At 36.8% G+C, this 14,335-nt stretch overlaps 1 protein-coding gene across 1 annotated transcript in view; it reads left to right on the top strand.

Moving 5' to 3' along the window:
* The window catches only part of UNC13A (unc-13 homolog A), a 144,035-nt gene that overhangs the window by 66,937 nt on the left and 62,763 nt on the right, over window positions 1-14,335 (top strand). Inside the window, exons 18-25 of the mRNA XM_053700106.1 lie at window positions 131-294; window positions 3,864-4,014; window positions 4,167-4,235; window positions 4,456-4,545; window positions 6,398-6,524; window positions 8,408-8,413; window positions 8,507-8,630; window positions 11,758-11,843. Coding sequence (XP_053556081.1) covers window positions 131-294; window positions 3,864-4,014; window positions 4,167-4,235; window positions 4,456-4,545; window positions 6,398-6,524; window positions 8,408-8,413; window positions 8,507-8,630; window positions 11,758-11,843 — 817 coding nt within the window. The remainder of the gene's footprint in view (window positions 1-130; window positions 295-3,863; window positions 4,015-4,166; window positions 4,236-4,455; window positions 4,546-6,397; window positions 6,525-8,407; window positions 8,414-8,506; window positions 8,631-11,757; window positions 11,844-14,335) is intronic.

Genomic DNA, 14,335 nt, shown 5'->3' with positions numbered 1-14,335 from the left:
TGTTAGTTTGTCATAAATTTTAATTGTAAGCAAAGGATTGGCGTTGAGAGGGTATGCAATATTTGAAGAACACTGTATTATATAGTCTTGTTTTGGCACTATTCCTATAACCTCTTATTCTTTCTTTCAGAATCTTTTCCACTTCCTGACAGATGTGCAGAATAATGGTGTGGTAAAGATCCCAGATGCTAAAGGGGATGATGCCTGGAAGGTTTACTTTGATGAGACAGCCCAGGAGATTGTGGACGAGTTTGCAATGAGATACGGCGTTGAGTCTATATACCAGGCTATGACGTGAGACATGGGGGATTGGGGGGGGGTAATAAATGTATTATATTTAGGTGGGCAGATGTGAGTTTTCCATAGTAAAAAGTAATATAGGTTGAAAAAGTCTCAAGTCCATCAAGGTCAACCTTTCTCACATTACTGTTTGTACTATTAATCCAAATGAAAACAAAAACCCAAACCAAAATGATTTCCTATTGTGCCTCAAAGGGAAAACATGGCATTCAAATTTCTACTGTGATCAACAAGCTACAATACTGTCAGTACTAACTGTTATATCCCTGTATATCCTACTTTAAAAAAAAAAAAAAAAAGTATTTAGATACTTTATAAAAGCATCTACTGAATTTGCCCATTAGGCAGATAATTCCATATCCTTTATGTCCTAACAGTAAGGAATCCCTTTTACTGCTGTAGATGAAATCTTTGTTCCTCAAGTCTCAATGTCACCCTCCTCTGCACCTACATATTTAAGGTGGAGTCTTACCTATTCATTTAGAAAGAGGCAAAATGATATATCACGTTAATTTATACCCCAGTTTATACATGAAAATTATTTGTTGGCCTTTGTTACTACTGACAGACATTGCATTATGTTGCCGAGTCTGTTCTCAACAATTACTTACAAGTCATTCACACTTAATGGTATGCCTAAATCAACTCCATTTAGAATATGTTACATTTTTATTTTTGCTGCCAAAATGCATAACTTTGCATTTATCTTAATTGAGTCTCATCTGCCACTTGCCTGCCCAGTCCCCCAATTTATCAAATTCCCTCTGTAAAGTCTGTTCAGACTGCATTACCTTACTTAATTTTGTATCATCTGAAAATGCTGACACTTGACTTTCAATTTATCGTTAATATATTAAAGAGAAGTGGCCCCAGGACAGAACCCTGAGGCACTCCACTTACCAGTTTTGCCCAACTTGAAAATTTTCCATTAAAAACTCTGTGCTCTCTATATTTAAACCAGTTTTCAATCCAAGTAAAAGCATTTTCCATCAAACTAATCTCTCTCAATTTGTACAATAATCTCCTATGCAACTGTATTTATCAAAATCTAAATAGATCATATTCACAGCAAAACCCTCATCTATTCTTTTGCTAAATACATAGCAAAATGCAATTAGCTTATTGCCCTTCATAAAACCATGTTGACTCTTAGTATTGATAATGTTGTTCAAAATACATTACTAAATATTTTCCCTTAAAGGGACATGAAACCCAAAAAATGTATTTCATGATTTAAATAGAGAATACAATTTTAAATTTACTTCTATTATTTAATTTGCTTTATTCTCTTGTCATTGTTTGCTGAAAGGTTTATATAGGAAAACTCAGGAGCAGCAAAGAACCTAGGTTCTAGCTGCTGATTGGTGGCTGCATATATATACCGAATGTCATTGGCTCACCCATGAGTTCAAGTCAGCAACCAGTAGTGCATTGCTGCTCCTTCAGCAAATGATACCAAAAGTATGAAGCACATTTGATAATAGAAGTTAATTGGAAAGTTGTTTAAAATTGTATGTTCTACTTAAATCATGAAATAAAATTTATGGGTTTCATGTCCCTTTAAGAATCTTTCAAATAATTTCCCCAGCACAGATGTTAAAAGCTCACAAGTCTGTCATTTGCTGGCTGATCTTCTGATACCTTCTTACATATGTGATCCTTTTTTGAATATGGGCACCAAATCTGCTTTGCTCTATACTTTTAGTGCAACCCCAGATCAGAAATAATTCTGGAAGATTAAGAACAATGATGTGGCTATTAGTAGACTAAACTTTCTGGGTAGCCATGCGGGTAACTCCATCTGGCCCCGGAGCTTTATCTACCTTAACATTGTATAATTGATTAAATGGACACTCAAGTCAAAATAAACTTTTATGATTAAAAAACTTGAAGTTTTAAGACACTTTCCAATTTACTTCCATTATCAAATTTTGCACAGTTTTTTTTTTACATTCACACTTTATGGGGAACAAGATTTTACTGAGCATGTGCACAAGCTTACAGGATATACGTATACTAGTCTTTGATTGGCTGATGTTTGTCACATGATACAGGAGGCCAGAAAATGGGAGAAAAGATTAATTTGTCAGAAAAATATCTACTGCTTATTTGGAAATCAGAGTAGGTGTTATTGCATTGTCTTTTTATTATGTACTTTTTAATTATGTAATTCTACTCCATTGAGTGGTCCTTGTAAGCATTTTACCCTGTGTCACCCAGTCACATGTTTCTGCCCGGCTTTTGTAACATTGATTGGTTCTTCCTTGCTGATAAAATAGGGAGTTTAAAAATTCTGTCTTTTTCCTGATTCTCACTAAGTTAAGTCCCAATTTTAGATTTCAATAGGCCAACATTTTCGTTCTTCCGTTTTTGGCCTTTATGTACTTTTCAGATCTTTTTTGCTATCTGTTTATCTAATTAGTAGCCACGCTTATTGAATTGCTCTTTTGCAAGTTCTGTTGACATCTTTGTATTTTGTACAAGCTAACATTAACCCTTTTGATTTATATAATTTAAATGCTATTTCTTTTTTTTTATTTCCTGGCTGACCCCTCTACTAAGTGAATTTGGGGTTTATTTGGCTCTTTATATATATCACACAGAGAAGGTCCAGCACTCACTCACTCCTGTGAGTGCCCGTGAGCACCCAGGGCTGAGCATGTTGCAGGGTCATGGGATGTATACCCGGTCCGGTATGAGAGTGCAGTCCCCTTCCGTGTTTTCTATATGTCTAGGGTTATTACATAAGCCTGTGCACCCTTCCCTTGTTCCCAGTTTGTTTGGATTTGAGAGCTTGCATTGTGTGGCTGTTTCAGGTATTGGAAAGCACCTTGATGTGGTACCTGGGCTTGTCCCATTTGGCTAAATGCGGTAACTAACCTTTCCATTTTTGCTTTTAAATCTTAGCTGAGAGCTTGTAAGTGAGTGCTGGACTTTCTCTGTGTGTTGTATTAATTTGTTTTGTAATTTTCCCTATGGCTCTTGCGCCCAGACCTGTCTAGTGTTAACTGCCTGTGACTCTGGGGACAGCACAGCTTCCTGTGAGTGCCCGTGAGCACCCAGGGCTGAGCATGTTGCAGGGTCATAGGATGTGTACCCGGTCCGGTAGGAGAGTGCAGTTCCCTGCTGATATACTTTTTTTTTTTTTTTTAAATTGCTTTAAAGATATTTCATTTCTGGAGAAAAGTTAATTGTTTGTAAAATGTAAACTGGGAAAAAGGGAAGATTATTTTTGGAGGATAGGTTCCTGTTCTTTTCAGTTAAGTGGGTCTTTTGAAGAAATAAATTAAACCTAGCATTAGACAGTGCTGGTGGCTTATCATTATTATTTTTTGTGCTATCAGTCTAAGAAGTTGGAAAACAAAATCTGTGCAATTAGAGAAGCCTCTGGGATTTATCTTTAAAATAAATACAGATTTAGCACAAAAAAGTTTTTTTTGTTTTTTTTTACGCATTTATAACTGGGATTGAAACTTGACTTTTACTGGTCAATTTTTTTTTTCTTTTAACATAAATATATTCCTTTAATTTACCTTCCCTCATTTGTTTCTTTTCCCTTGCAGTCACTTTGCTTGCCTGTCATCTAAGTACATGTGCCCAGGAGTACCAGCTGTAATGAGCACCCTCCTTGCCAACATAAACGCATACTATGCTCACACCACCGCATCCACCAACGTGTCTGCCTCAGATCGCTTCTCTGCTTCCAATTTTGGGGTAGGTTCTATGAATACACCTCATTATGCAATGATGTTGAGTATCTGAACCATTCTACACAGTACAATGATTCTAGTAATACAGAAAATACTATTGTATAATAATGATTATTATTTCTATGCTAACACTTTTTTTTTAAAATTCTTTTTTAGAAAGAGAGATTTGTGAAGCTTCTTGATCAGTTGCACAACTCCTTACGAATTGACCTTTCTATGTACCGGGTAAGTAATGTCTACATCTGGTAAATCTGTCGCTACTTGCTGTATGTGACTTGTTTACCCTTATGTTCAAGAAAGAGTCATAATATCTCATAGCTTAGAGTGACAGACTCTATTAGCTGAGTCATGTGATGGCATTAGACTTGTATGAGACCTTCATGTGTTGTACCTCTGTTTTACTTATTTGACTCTGGCTAAACTTATTCTGTCTTTGTTCTTTAAGAATAATTTCCCCGCTAGCAGCCCTGAGAGACTTCAGGACCTCAAGTCAACAGTGGATTTGCTAACCAGTATAACTTTCTTCAGAATGAAGGTATGAAAAAGAGATGTGGTGAGACGCATAGAGAGAGAGACAGCAAAGCAAAGAGGGATAGATTGGAATACAAATATAGAATGAGCGTTCAAGCAAAAACTTATTCTCTTTTCTTCAAATTGACTCTAATGGAGTTGTAAGAAAATGTCATCTCACAACGGTCACTAAAATGTTGTTTGGCCTTTAGCTTTACTTTATTTTGTTCAAGTTACACAGACAAATAATATTATATTTGGGGAAAATAATACAGATTGTGTCTCCAAGCATGTTGGGACGTTATTATGTTAAATCTATTCATCATTGGCATAGGGCTGGATCTCATTGTACACAATAAAAAAGGAGCAGCTACACAAAAAAAATAATGACAGCAATTTTGTGTTGCAACTCCATATGGCTGGTCAGTAAGAAAAGTCAGATAAGGAAATGATGTCCCTAACTACTATAGCAATGGTACCTGTATAATATAGATACCAGTATTGTAGCTGTGTGTCCCTAACTGTGATCCAGCACCCCTGTAATAAATCCTAATCATGGCTGACCCAGCCTCCCAACAGCTCTTTACCCTGAGACTTGTTCCCGCACTATTGTTAAAGCTGTCACTGGTCCCCCACCACTGTTAACCCTAATTTTACTCTAGTCCCCTATCCTCTGTTAACTCTGAGTTCCCAACTAGCCTGGCATTGATTTGCTCAGCTATCCTTCTATTGCAGTACCGCCCAACACCCAAAGTAATGCTTGATCCAACTCAACAATAACCTCTGAACCCTAACCATCTGTAAATTCCCTTATATGATCATCCAGTGAGTAAACCTTGCACAAAAATGTACCCCCTGGCTTACTATTCTTCCTATCACAAATCCCTCTTAATATTTAATAGCTCTCCCAACACCCAAACCATTCTTTATATAACATTTAAAAATCATTTATTGATCTGCACATTGTAATAATAGGGTTGCATCTATATTGTCACTAAGTCTTTACAATGTGCGTCTTGATTGCCGTCTTGCCCTTGGCTGGAGATTGCATTAACTTCACAACTCATGCAGCCAGGGTCATAGACTATAGTGGGACCAACCCAGCCTTTTAAGGTTAGCAAGTACCAGTTAGGTAATGACCATTATTTTATTATTATTATCATCTGCAACTAATCAATTAGTAGTGTGTTAAAAAAAACATCTGGTGACCATATGGATGAAAAGTGCAGTTATTACAGCTACTTACAACTACTCTAATGATTCACATTTAGTATCTCACTGTTACTTTTTTAACACTTATTTATTTCACTCTATGTTAAAGATACACAAAGAGGCAAAAATAATGAACTCTAATGCGCATTTTCTTATTCCATTTTTGCTTGCAAAGAACTATGTAACTAACCCACAACAAAGTGATTAAAATCAAAGGGAGCAACAACAATCCTTTATAAAATATGTGGGGATTTTCTGTTAAAAAGATACACTTTAATAAACGAATTTGATCAACCCCATAGTTTGTCTTAGGACTGACAGTGCATTTCTTATCCAGAGCCCCTTTGTTGTTGTTAAACTCATACTGTAGTTCTGTGCAAGCCATGGTGCAATAATAAGATGATCTAAATCAGGGGTCAGGGATCTAGATCAGAGGTTTTGAAAATAAATTTCCCATGATGCTCAGCCAGCATTTCAGCTGGCTGAGTATCATGGGAAATGTAGTTCCAAAACCTCTGGAGGGCCACAATTGATGACCCCTGATCTAGAACATGGGAGCATTGTATTGTTGCTTGTTTGTCCCTTTTTAGTTGTTCTTTTACACTGTGCTTCAACGTCTTATAATTTATTACATTTGTCTTCTTGCTTTACTGTATCTCCTTAAGGTGCAAGAGTTACAGAGTCCACCTCGGGCCAGCCAAGTTGTAAAGGACTGTGTCAAGGCCTGTCTCAACTCTACCTATGAATACATATTCAACAACTGTCATGAGCTGTTTAGCCGGGAGTATCAAAGTGACCCAGTGAGTGGTTTAGGTTTATTATCTTTTTAAAGGGATCGCATACATTTTTTTTTTTTTTTTTTTTTCTGGCTATTTGATTCCTTTTAAATAAGCTTTAAATATAGAACTAAAAATGATTTCTGAATTTATTTTTTTAATAATACACTTCTTTATTATTTTTATTATATATCAGGTATTTGTAGATCACCAACAGATTCCGCAGCGCTTTAAAGTGACATTATAGTACAAACAATTTGTTAAAGCATTTTATTTTGTAAATATTTTCTCTTTCATTAAATGCTTAAAGGGATAGAAATGACCAATTTTTCTTTTCATGCTTCAATGTATTTAAATCGATAGGAAAGTCCAGATTTTCCTTTCAGGCTTCATAAAGAGCAAACAATTTCAGACAACTTTTCAATTTACTTCTATTATGAAATTGGCTTCATTCTCAGCAATGCACACAATGGGGCCCATTTGGCCCATGTTTCTGGCGAGTCTTCAGACTCACCAGAAACAGCAGTTATGAAGCAGCGGTCTAAAGACCGCTGCTCCATATCCCTGTCCGCCTGCTCTGAGCAGACGGACAGGAATCGCTGGAAATCAACCCGATCGAGTACGATCGGGTTGATTGACACCCCCTTGCTGGCGGCCGATTGGCCGCGAGTCTGCAGGGGGCGGCGTTGCACCAGCAGCTCTTGTGAGCTTCTGGTGCAATGCTGAATACGGAGAGCGTATTGCTCTCCGCATTCAGCGAGGTCTTGTGGACCTGATCCGCACTGTCGGATCAGGTCCGCAAGACCTTTGATAAATTGACCCCATTGGGTGAAACAATGACAAGATGCATATATGTGCAGCCACCAATTACCAGCTAGCTCCCAGTAGTGCATTGCTGCTCCTGAGCCTACCTAGATATGCTTTTCAAGAAGAGAACAGAGCAAATTTCAAAATAGAAGTACATTGGAAGGTTGTTTAAAATTGCATGCTTTATCTAAATCTATCTTAAAGTGATGGTAAATCCTAGTGTTTGTGAAACGCTAGGATTTACCATTGTAACAAATAAAGGGGACTTTCCTTCATGAAGTATATTGACTAAGAGATGGAAACGTCAACTCTCAGCCAAATAGCATTCTGCCGTGGGCTGCCTTTAGCAGTTCAGCGCAGCGAACGCTGCTAACAAATAAAGGCGCTTTCAGAATGAAGTATTTTATACTTCATGAATGAAAGTCCCCTTTATTTGTTACGATGGTAAATCCTAGCATTTCACAAACGCTAGGATTTACGATCACTTTAATCATGAAAGTTACATTTTTACTTTTCTGTCCTTTTAACTCCTGCAAAGCGGTTAAACACTTAGTCAAAGTGGAGACCCAGGTTCAGTGTGTTTCTGCTACTGTTATGGATGTGGCCAGTTAAAAAATCTACATATGTATTCTCCACTCACAAGCTGTGATAATAATGTAAAAAAGATATCTATACTGATATATCTATATGAACAGGTATAGGTAAATATGTATTTACACTAAAAATAACGTATTCCTGTATGTGAAGAACATTGGAATGTGAGCGCAAGTTTTTTTTCTGTGCTCCCCTTTGATGTCTTTAGGGAAAAGAAGTTGGCAGAGTTGCAATATTTGCATTCCTAAAGTTAGTGCGTCGGGTTTCATTTGCATGCAAAATTTTTACTTTCAACTTGTAATATGCGGCGATGTTAAAATTGCCTCTTCGCTTGTAATCTAGCCCATAGTAAGAGAATAGAATATATATATATATATATATATATATAAAACAAAATAGTATGTCTCTTTAAATGAAACAGTAGGCCATTTAGAGGCAATATACAGTTTTGTGCAATATACAGTCTATGTAATTTTGTGGCACTCTATGTTTAGTTAGTAAAGAGTAGTGACTTGTGATAATAATTCTGGGTTACATTATTATTGGGTTACCATAGAAATTAATTTCACTCTGCTTGCTTTTTACAGGCTAAGAAAGGAGAGTTACCACCTGAGGAACAGGGACCAAGTATTAAGAACTTGGATTTCTGGTCAAAGTTGATAACACTGATTGTGTCCATCATAGAGGAGGATAAGAATTCATATACCCCTTGTCTGAACCAGTAAGTGACTTTTAATGAGAAGATCTGGGCATGGGGAGACAACAGTGGGACATCTTCGGATAAAAGGACTGCAACAAATAACTGATGTGTAACTGGGATGTATGTGTGGGAGAAATAAGTGAAAATGTGTTAACAAGCCTGATTTTACAGGAAGTCAAAAGCAGTGCTCTCCCCAGGACCTTTTTAGCGGGTGCATAACCCGGCTGACTTTACTGACCACCTGGCTAAATTTTAGCCAACATTAAGCTAAAATTAACAAATGTGCAAATAATCATTAAATAAATGAATGTTATAGAGACAGTCCACACCAGAATTATTGTATTGATTTAAAAGATAGATAATCCCTTCATTACCCATCCCCCAGTTTTGCATAACCAACACAGTTATATTAATATACTTTACCTCTGTGATTACCTTGTATCTAAGCATCTTCTGACAGCCCCCTGATCACATGACTTTTTATTTATTATCTATTGACTTGCATTTTAGCCAATTAATGCTGTGTTGTGCTGACTCTAACACTTGATCTTTGTTTAACTGGCACTCGCCTCTAAGAACCTTACACTTAGCTTGGGGTGACACACTCTACAATAAAACATAAACACAAAATATGTATACAGGAACCAATACCAGCACAAAACATTACTCTGAGGAAAAGAAAGGGGAGTCCGGAGAATATCTGACACATACTCCAACTATAAATATTCTGTCCCATCAAGTTATGCGAAATATATGCAAAATATAGGCCAGTCACCTGTTATTAATGCAGCTCCACAGAATCAGTGTTTTTAAGTAAATATAACTTAAATAGTATTTCGGAAATGCACACGGCTTAAAATCTTTGTCTAGATTACTCAATATAATATGTTCGATTTAAAATTGTAAAAAAGTGTTTTCACAACTAATGCATATTAAGTAAGGTACTCAAAATATCAAAGTAAATGAACTAACAATAATTAATTTGTTGAACATTATACAATTTTAGAGTTAAAATTACAAGCCAACAGAATCATTTTTATCAGTGTATTAACTGCTACAAGCACAACCTAGTTGTATCTATAATTACAATTAGACAAAACCTAGTGAGAGGAAACATTTTCCAGCCAAAGTAATATCCCACATATTTGTATCTTGTAACAAATCCTCCAATACCAACTGGAAAACTCTTACAATTGCTACTACTAATAATAATACTACTAATAAACGGCTAGATTTCGAGTTTTGCGGTATGAGTGAAAAAGCAGCGTTAAGGCTCTTTTTCACTACCGCTGGTATTACGAGTCTTGCAGGTTTAGCGGCACCGCACACTTTTTTTGGCTGTAACGCAACGTAACTACCGCAGCTTTCAAAAAGTCCTTTTTCAAAGGGACTTCCTTTGCGCCGGTATTACGAGTCTGCCTAGGAGGTCAAAAAGTGAGCAGTACAGCCTATACCGTCAAGATCCGTACCGTAAACTGAAAGTCAGTAGTTATGGGTTTTATGCTACAACGCTGTAACATAAAACTCATAACTAAAGTGCTAAACAGTACACTAACACCCATAAACTACCTATTAACCCCTAAACCGAGGCACTAAAATAAAATTATTAATCCCTAATCTGCTCCTCCAGACATCGCCGCCACTATAATAAACATATTAACCCCTAAACCTCTGCACTTCCGCATCGCAAACACTAGTTAAATATTATTAACCTGCTGTCCCTAACATCGCCGCAACCTACATTACTGTTATTAACCCCTAATCTGCTGCCCCCAAAATCGCCGCCACTATACTAAAGTTATTAACCCCTAAACCTAAGTCTAACCCTAACACCCACTAACTTTAATGTAATTAAAATAAATCTAAATAAAACCTATTATTAATAACTAAATAATTCCTATTTAAAACTAAATACTTACCTGTAAAATAAACCCTAAGCTAGCTACAATATAACTAATAGTTACATTGTAGCTAACTTAGGTTTTATTTTTATTTCACAGCTAAGATTGTATTTATTTTAACTAGGTAGACTAGTTAGTAAATAGTTATTAACTATTTACTAGCTACCTAGTTAAAATAAATACAAATTTGCCTGTAAAATAAAACCTAACCTGTCTTACACTAATACCTAACCTTACACTACAATTAAATAAATTACATTAATTAAATACAATTAACTAAATTACAAAAAAAACAAAACACTAAATTACACAAAATAAAAAAGAAATGATCAATTATTTAAACTAATTACACCTAATCTAATAGCCCTATCAAAATAAAAAAGCCCATCTTCAAGACATCCGGCGCGGAGCACCCTCTTCTTACGACGACGACTTGGCGTCCCTTGAATTCCGATTGGCTGATAGAATTCTATCAGCCAATCGAAATTAAAGGTGAAAAAATCCTATTGGCAGATGCAATCAGCCAATAGGATTGAGCTTCAATCCTATTGGCTGAACCAATCAGCCAATAGGATTGAGCTCGCATTCTATTGGCTGTTCCAATATTGCCTGCTAACGCCGGGTTTTTGTAAACCTGTAATAGCAGCGTTAGAGGGAAGTGAGCGGTGACAATAACTTGCAAGTTAGCACCGAGCAGCTCTTACCGCAAAACTCGTAATCTAGCCAAAAGGTATTTAAGCAGCCAATAATATGCAGTGCTACTAAGGATAAAATTACCTTAAAGACACATGAAACCCCCCAAAAATAGTTTCATGTTTCAGATAGAACAAAAATTTTAAACAACTTTTAAATTTACTTCTATTATCAAATGTTCTTACTATCCTTAGGTGGGCTCAAAAGCAGCAATGCACTACTGGGAGCTCATTTGGTGAGCCAATGGCAAGAGGCATTATATGTGCAGCTGCCAATTAGCAGCTAGCTCTCAGTAGTGCACTGCTGCTTTTGAGCCCACCTAAGTATGTTTTTTAACAAAGGATACCAAGATAACGGAAGAAATTAGATAATAGAAGCTTCAAAACTCATGCAAAAAAGTTGCTACATTTCTAGCAAAAAAAGACTCCTATGTTTGTATTATCTATTGCTTTCTCTACTACATTATCTCTATCTATTTCCTCTCTCTCTCTCCTTGTCTCTCACAACCTTTTATCTCATTCTCTGACTTACAATGTGTCTCATTCTTTCTCCAGGTTCCCACAAGAGCTTAATGTTGGTAAAATCAGTGCTGAGGTCATGTGGAGTCTCTTTGCTCAGGATATGAAGTATGCCATGGAAGGTGAGACTCTGATTGCCATTAAAGGGTCATCAAACACATATAAAATGTTTAATGATCGGCCAGATTACGAGTTTTGTGTTATGAGGGGTGCGGTACTAACTTGCACGTTATTGTCACCGCTCATTTACCTACAGCGCTGGTATTACAGGTTTTCCTAAACCCGGTGTTATTATGCAAGAAGTGAGCGTAGAGCAAAATTAAGCTCCATGCCGCACTCCAATACCAGCGCTGCTTAAATCAGAGGTGAGCTGGTTTTACGTGCTTGTGCGCGATTTCCCCATAGACATCAATGGGGAGAGCCAGCTGAGAAAAAGCCTAACACCTGCAAAAAAGCAGCGTAAAGCTCCGTAACGCAGCCCCATTGATTCCTATGGGGAAACTAAATTTACGTTTACACCTAACACCCTAATATGAACCCCGAGTCTAAACACCCCTAATCTTACACTTATTAACCCCTAATCTGCCGACATCGCCGCCACCTACATTATATTTATTAACCCCTAATCTGCCGCTCCGGACGTCGCCGACACCTACATTATACTTATTAACCCCTAATCTGCCGCTCCGGACATCGCTGCCACTATAATAAGCATATTAACCCCTAAACTGCCTCACTCCCGCATCGCAAACACTAGTTAAATAGTATTAACCCCGAAATCTGCCGCCCCTAATAATACTTATCTGTAAAAAAAACCTTAAGCTAGCTACAATATAACTAATAGTTACATTGTATCTAGCTTAGGGTTTATTTTTATTTTACAGGCAAGTTTGTATTTATTTTAACTAGGTAGAATAGTTACTAAATAGTTATTAACTATTTACTAACTACCTAACTAAAATAAATACAAATTTACCTGTAAAATAAAAACTAACCTAAGTTACACTAACACCTAACACTACACTACAATTAAATAAATTACCTAAATTAAATACAAGTAAATAAATTAAATACAATTACCAAAATTACAAACACAAACAAACACTAAATTATACAAAATAAAAAACAAATTACAAGATATTTAAACTAATTACACATAATCTAATAGCTCTATCAGAATAAAAAAAGCCCTCCCAAAATAAAAAAAACCCTAGCCTAAACTAAACTACCAATATCCCTTAAAAGGGCCTTTTGTGGGGCATTGCCCCAAAGAAATCAGCTCTTTTACCTGAAAAAAAAAATACAAACAACCCCCCCAACAGTAAAACCCACCGACCACACAACCAACCCCCCAAATAAAACCCTAACTAAAAAAACCTAAGCTCCCCATTGCCCTAAAAAGGGCATTTTGATGGGCATTGCCCTTAAAAGGACATTTAGCTCTATTGAAGCCCAAAGCCCTAACCTAAAAATAAAACCCACCCAATAAACCCTTAAAATAAAAACTAACACTAACCCCTGAAGATCCACTTACAGTTTTGAAGATCTGACATCCATCCTCAACGAAGCCGGGAGAAGTCCTCATCGAAGCGGCAAGAAGTCCTCAACGAAGCCGGGAGAAGTATTCATCCAAGCCGAGAGAAGTTGTCCTCCAGACGGGCAGAAGTCTTCATCCAGACGGCATCTTCTATCTTCATCCATCCGGCGCGGAGCGGCTTCATCTTCAAGACATCCGACGGGGAGCATCCTCTTCCAACAAAGTCTTCTTCCCGAATTAATGTTTCTTTAAGTGACGTCATCCAAGATGGCGTCCCTTAGATTCCGATTGGCTGATAGAATTCTATCAGCCAATCGGAATTAAGGTTAAAAAAATCCTATTGGCTGATGCAATCAGCCAATAGGATTGAACTTTAATACTATTGGCTGATCCAATCAGCCAATAGGATTGAGATTGCATTCTATTGGCTGATTGGAATGGCCTAAAAAAAAAAGCTTGGAATACCGGCGCTATGGAAGTCCCATTGAAAAAAGACTATACACAAATTGCGTAAGTTGATTTGCGGTAAGGCAAAAAAGTGTGCGGGACAGCTGTACCTACAAGACTCGTAATAGCAGCGGTAGTAAAAAAGCAGCTTTATGAGGCTTAACGCTGCTTTTTTACTCATAACGCAAGACTCATAATCTAGCCGGATGTGTTTTAAAACATGTATACTGCAGTATAACTTCATCGTTTATTTTGCCTTCTTGAGGGTTTTCTCAACTCAGAAAATTGAAAGTGCACACTGCAGACAAACATAATCCTGCCATATATCTGTTCCTAACTGTCCCCAGCAAAATTAATATCACACTATAAAACAAGGCACGTTTTGCTATAAAATGACTGTGGTAAGCCTTATCAACTCCAGTAACTAGTTCAAATTAGTCTGTGAAGGGGTAAGTTTGGCTGTTGAAAAGCACTTGCAGAAAACAAGGCATTAGTTTATTTAGAAAGTTTTCAAACTTGACTGACATAATTTATTGCAACACTACATAAAAGTCTTGCTAATACATTATGTTTGAGAACGGGATAATATTAATAATTATAACTAGTATTTATATGGCGCCTTTCTCCCAA

The sequence above is a fragment of the Bombina bombina genome, chromosome 2 (genome assembly GCF_027579735.1).
Source record: "Bombina bombina isolate aBomBom1 chromosome 2, aBomBom1.pri, whole genome shotgun sequence".
NCBI lineage: Eukaryota > Metazoa > Chordata > Amphibia > Anura > Bombinatoridae > Bombina > Bombina bombina.
The sequence above is the reverse complement of the archived record's forward strand: the minus strand, read 5'-3'. Positions and strand labels throughout refer to the sequence as shown.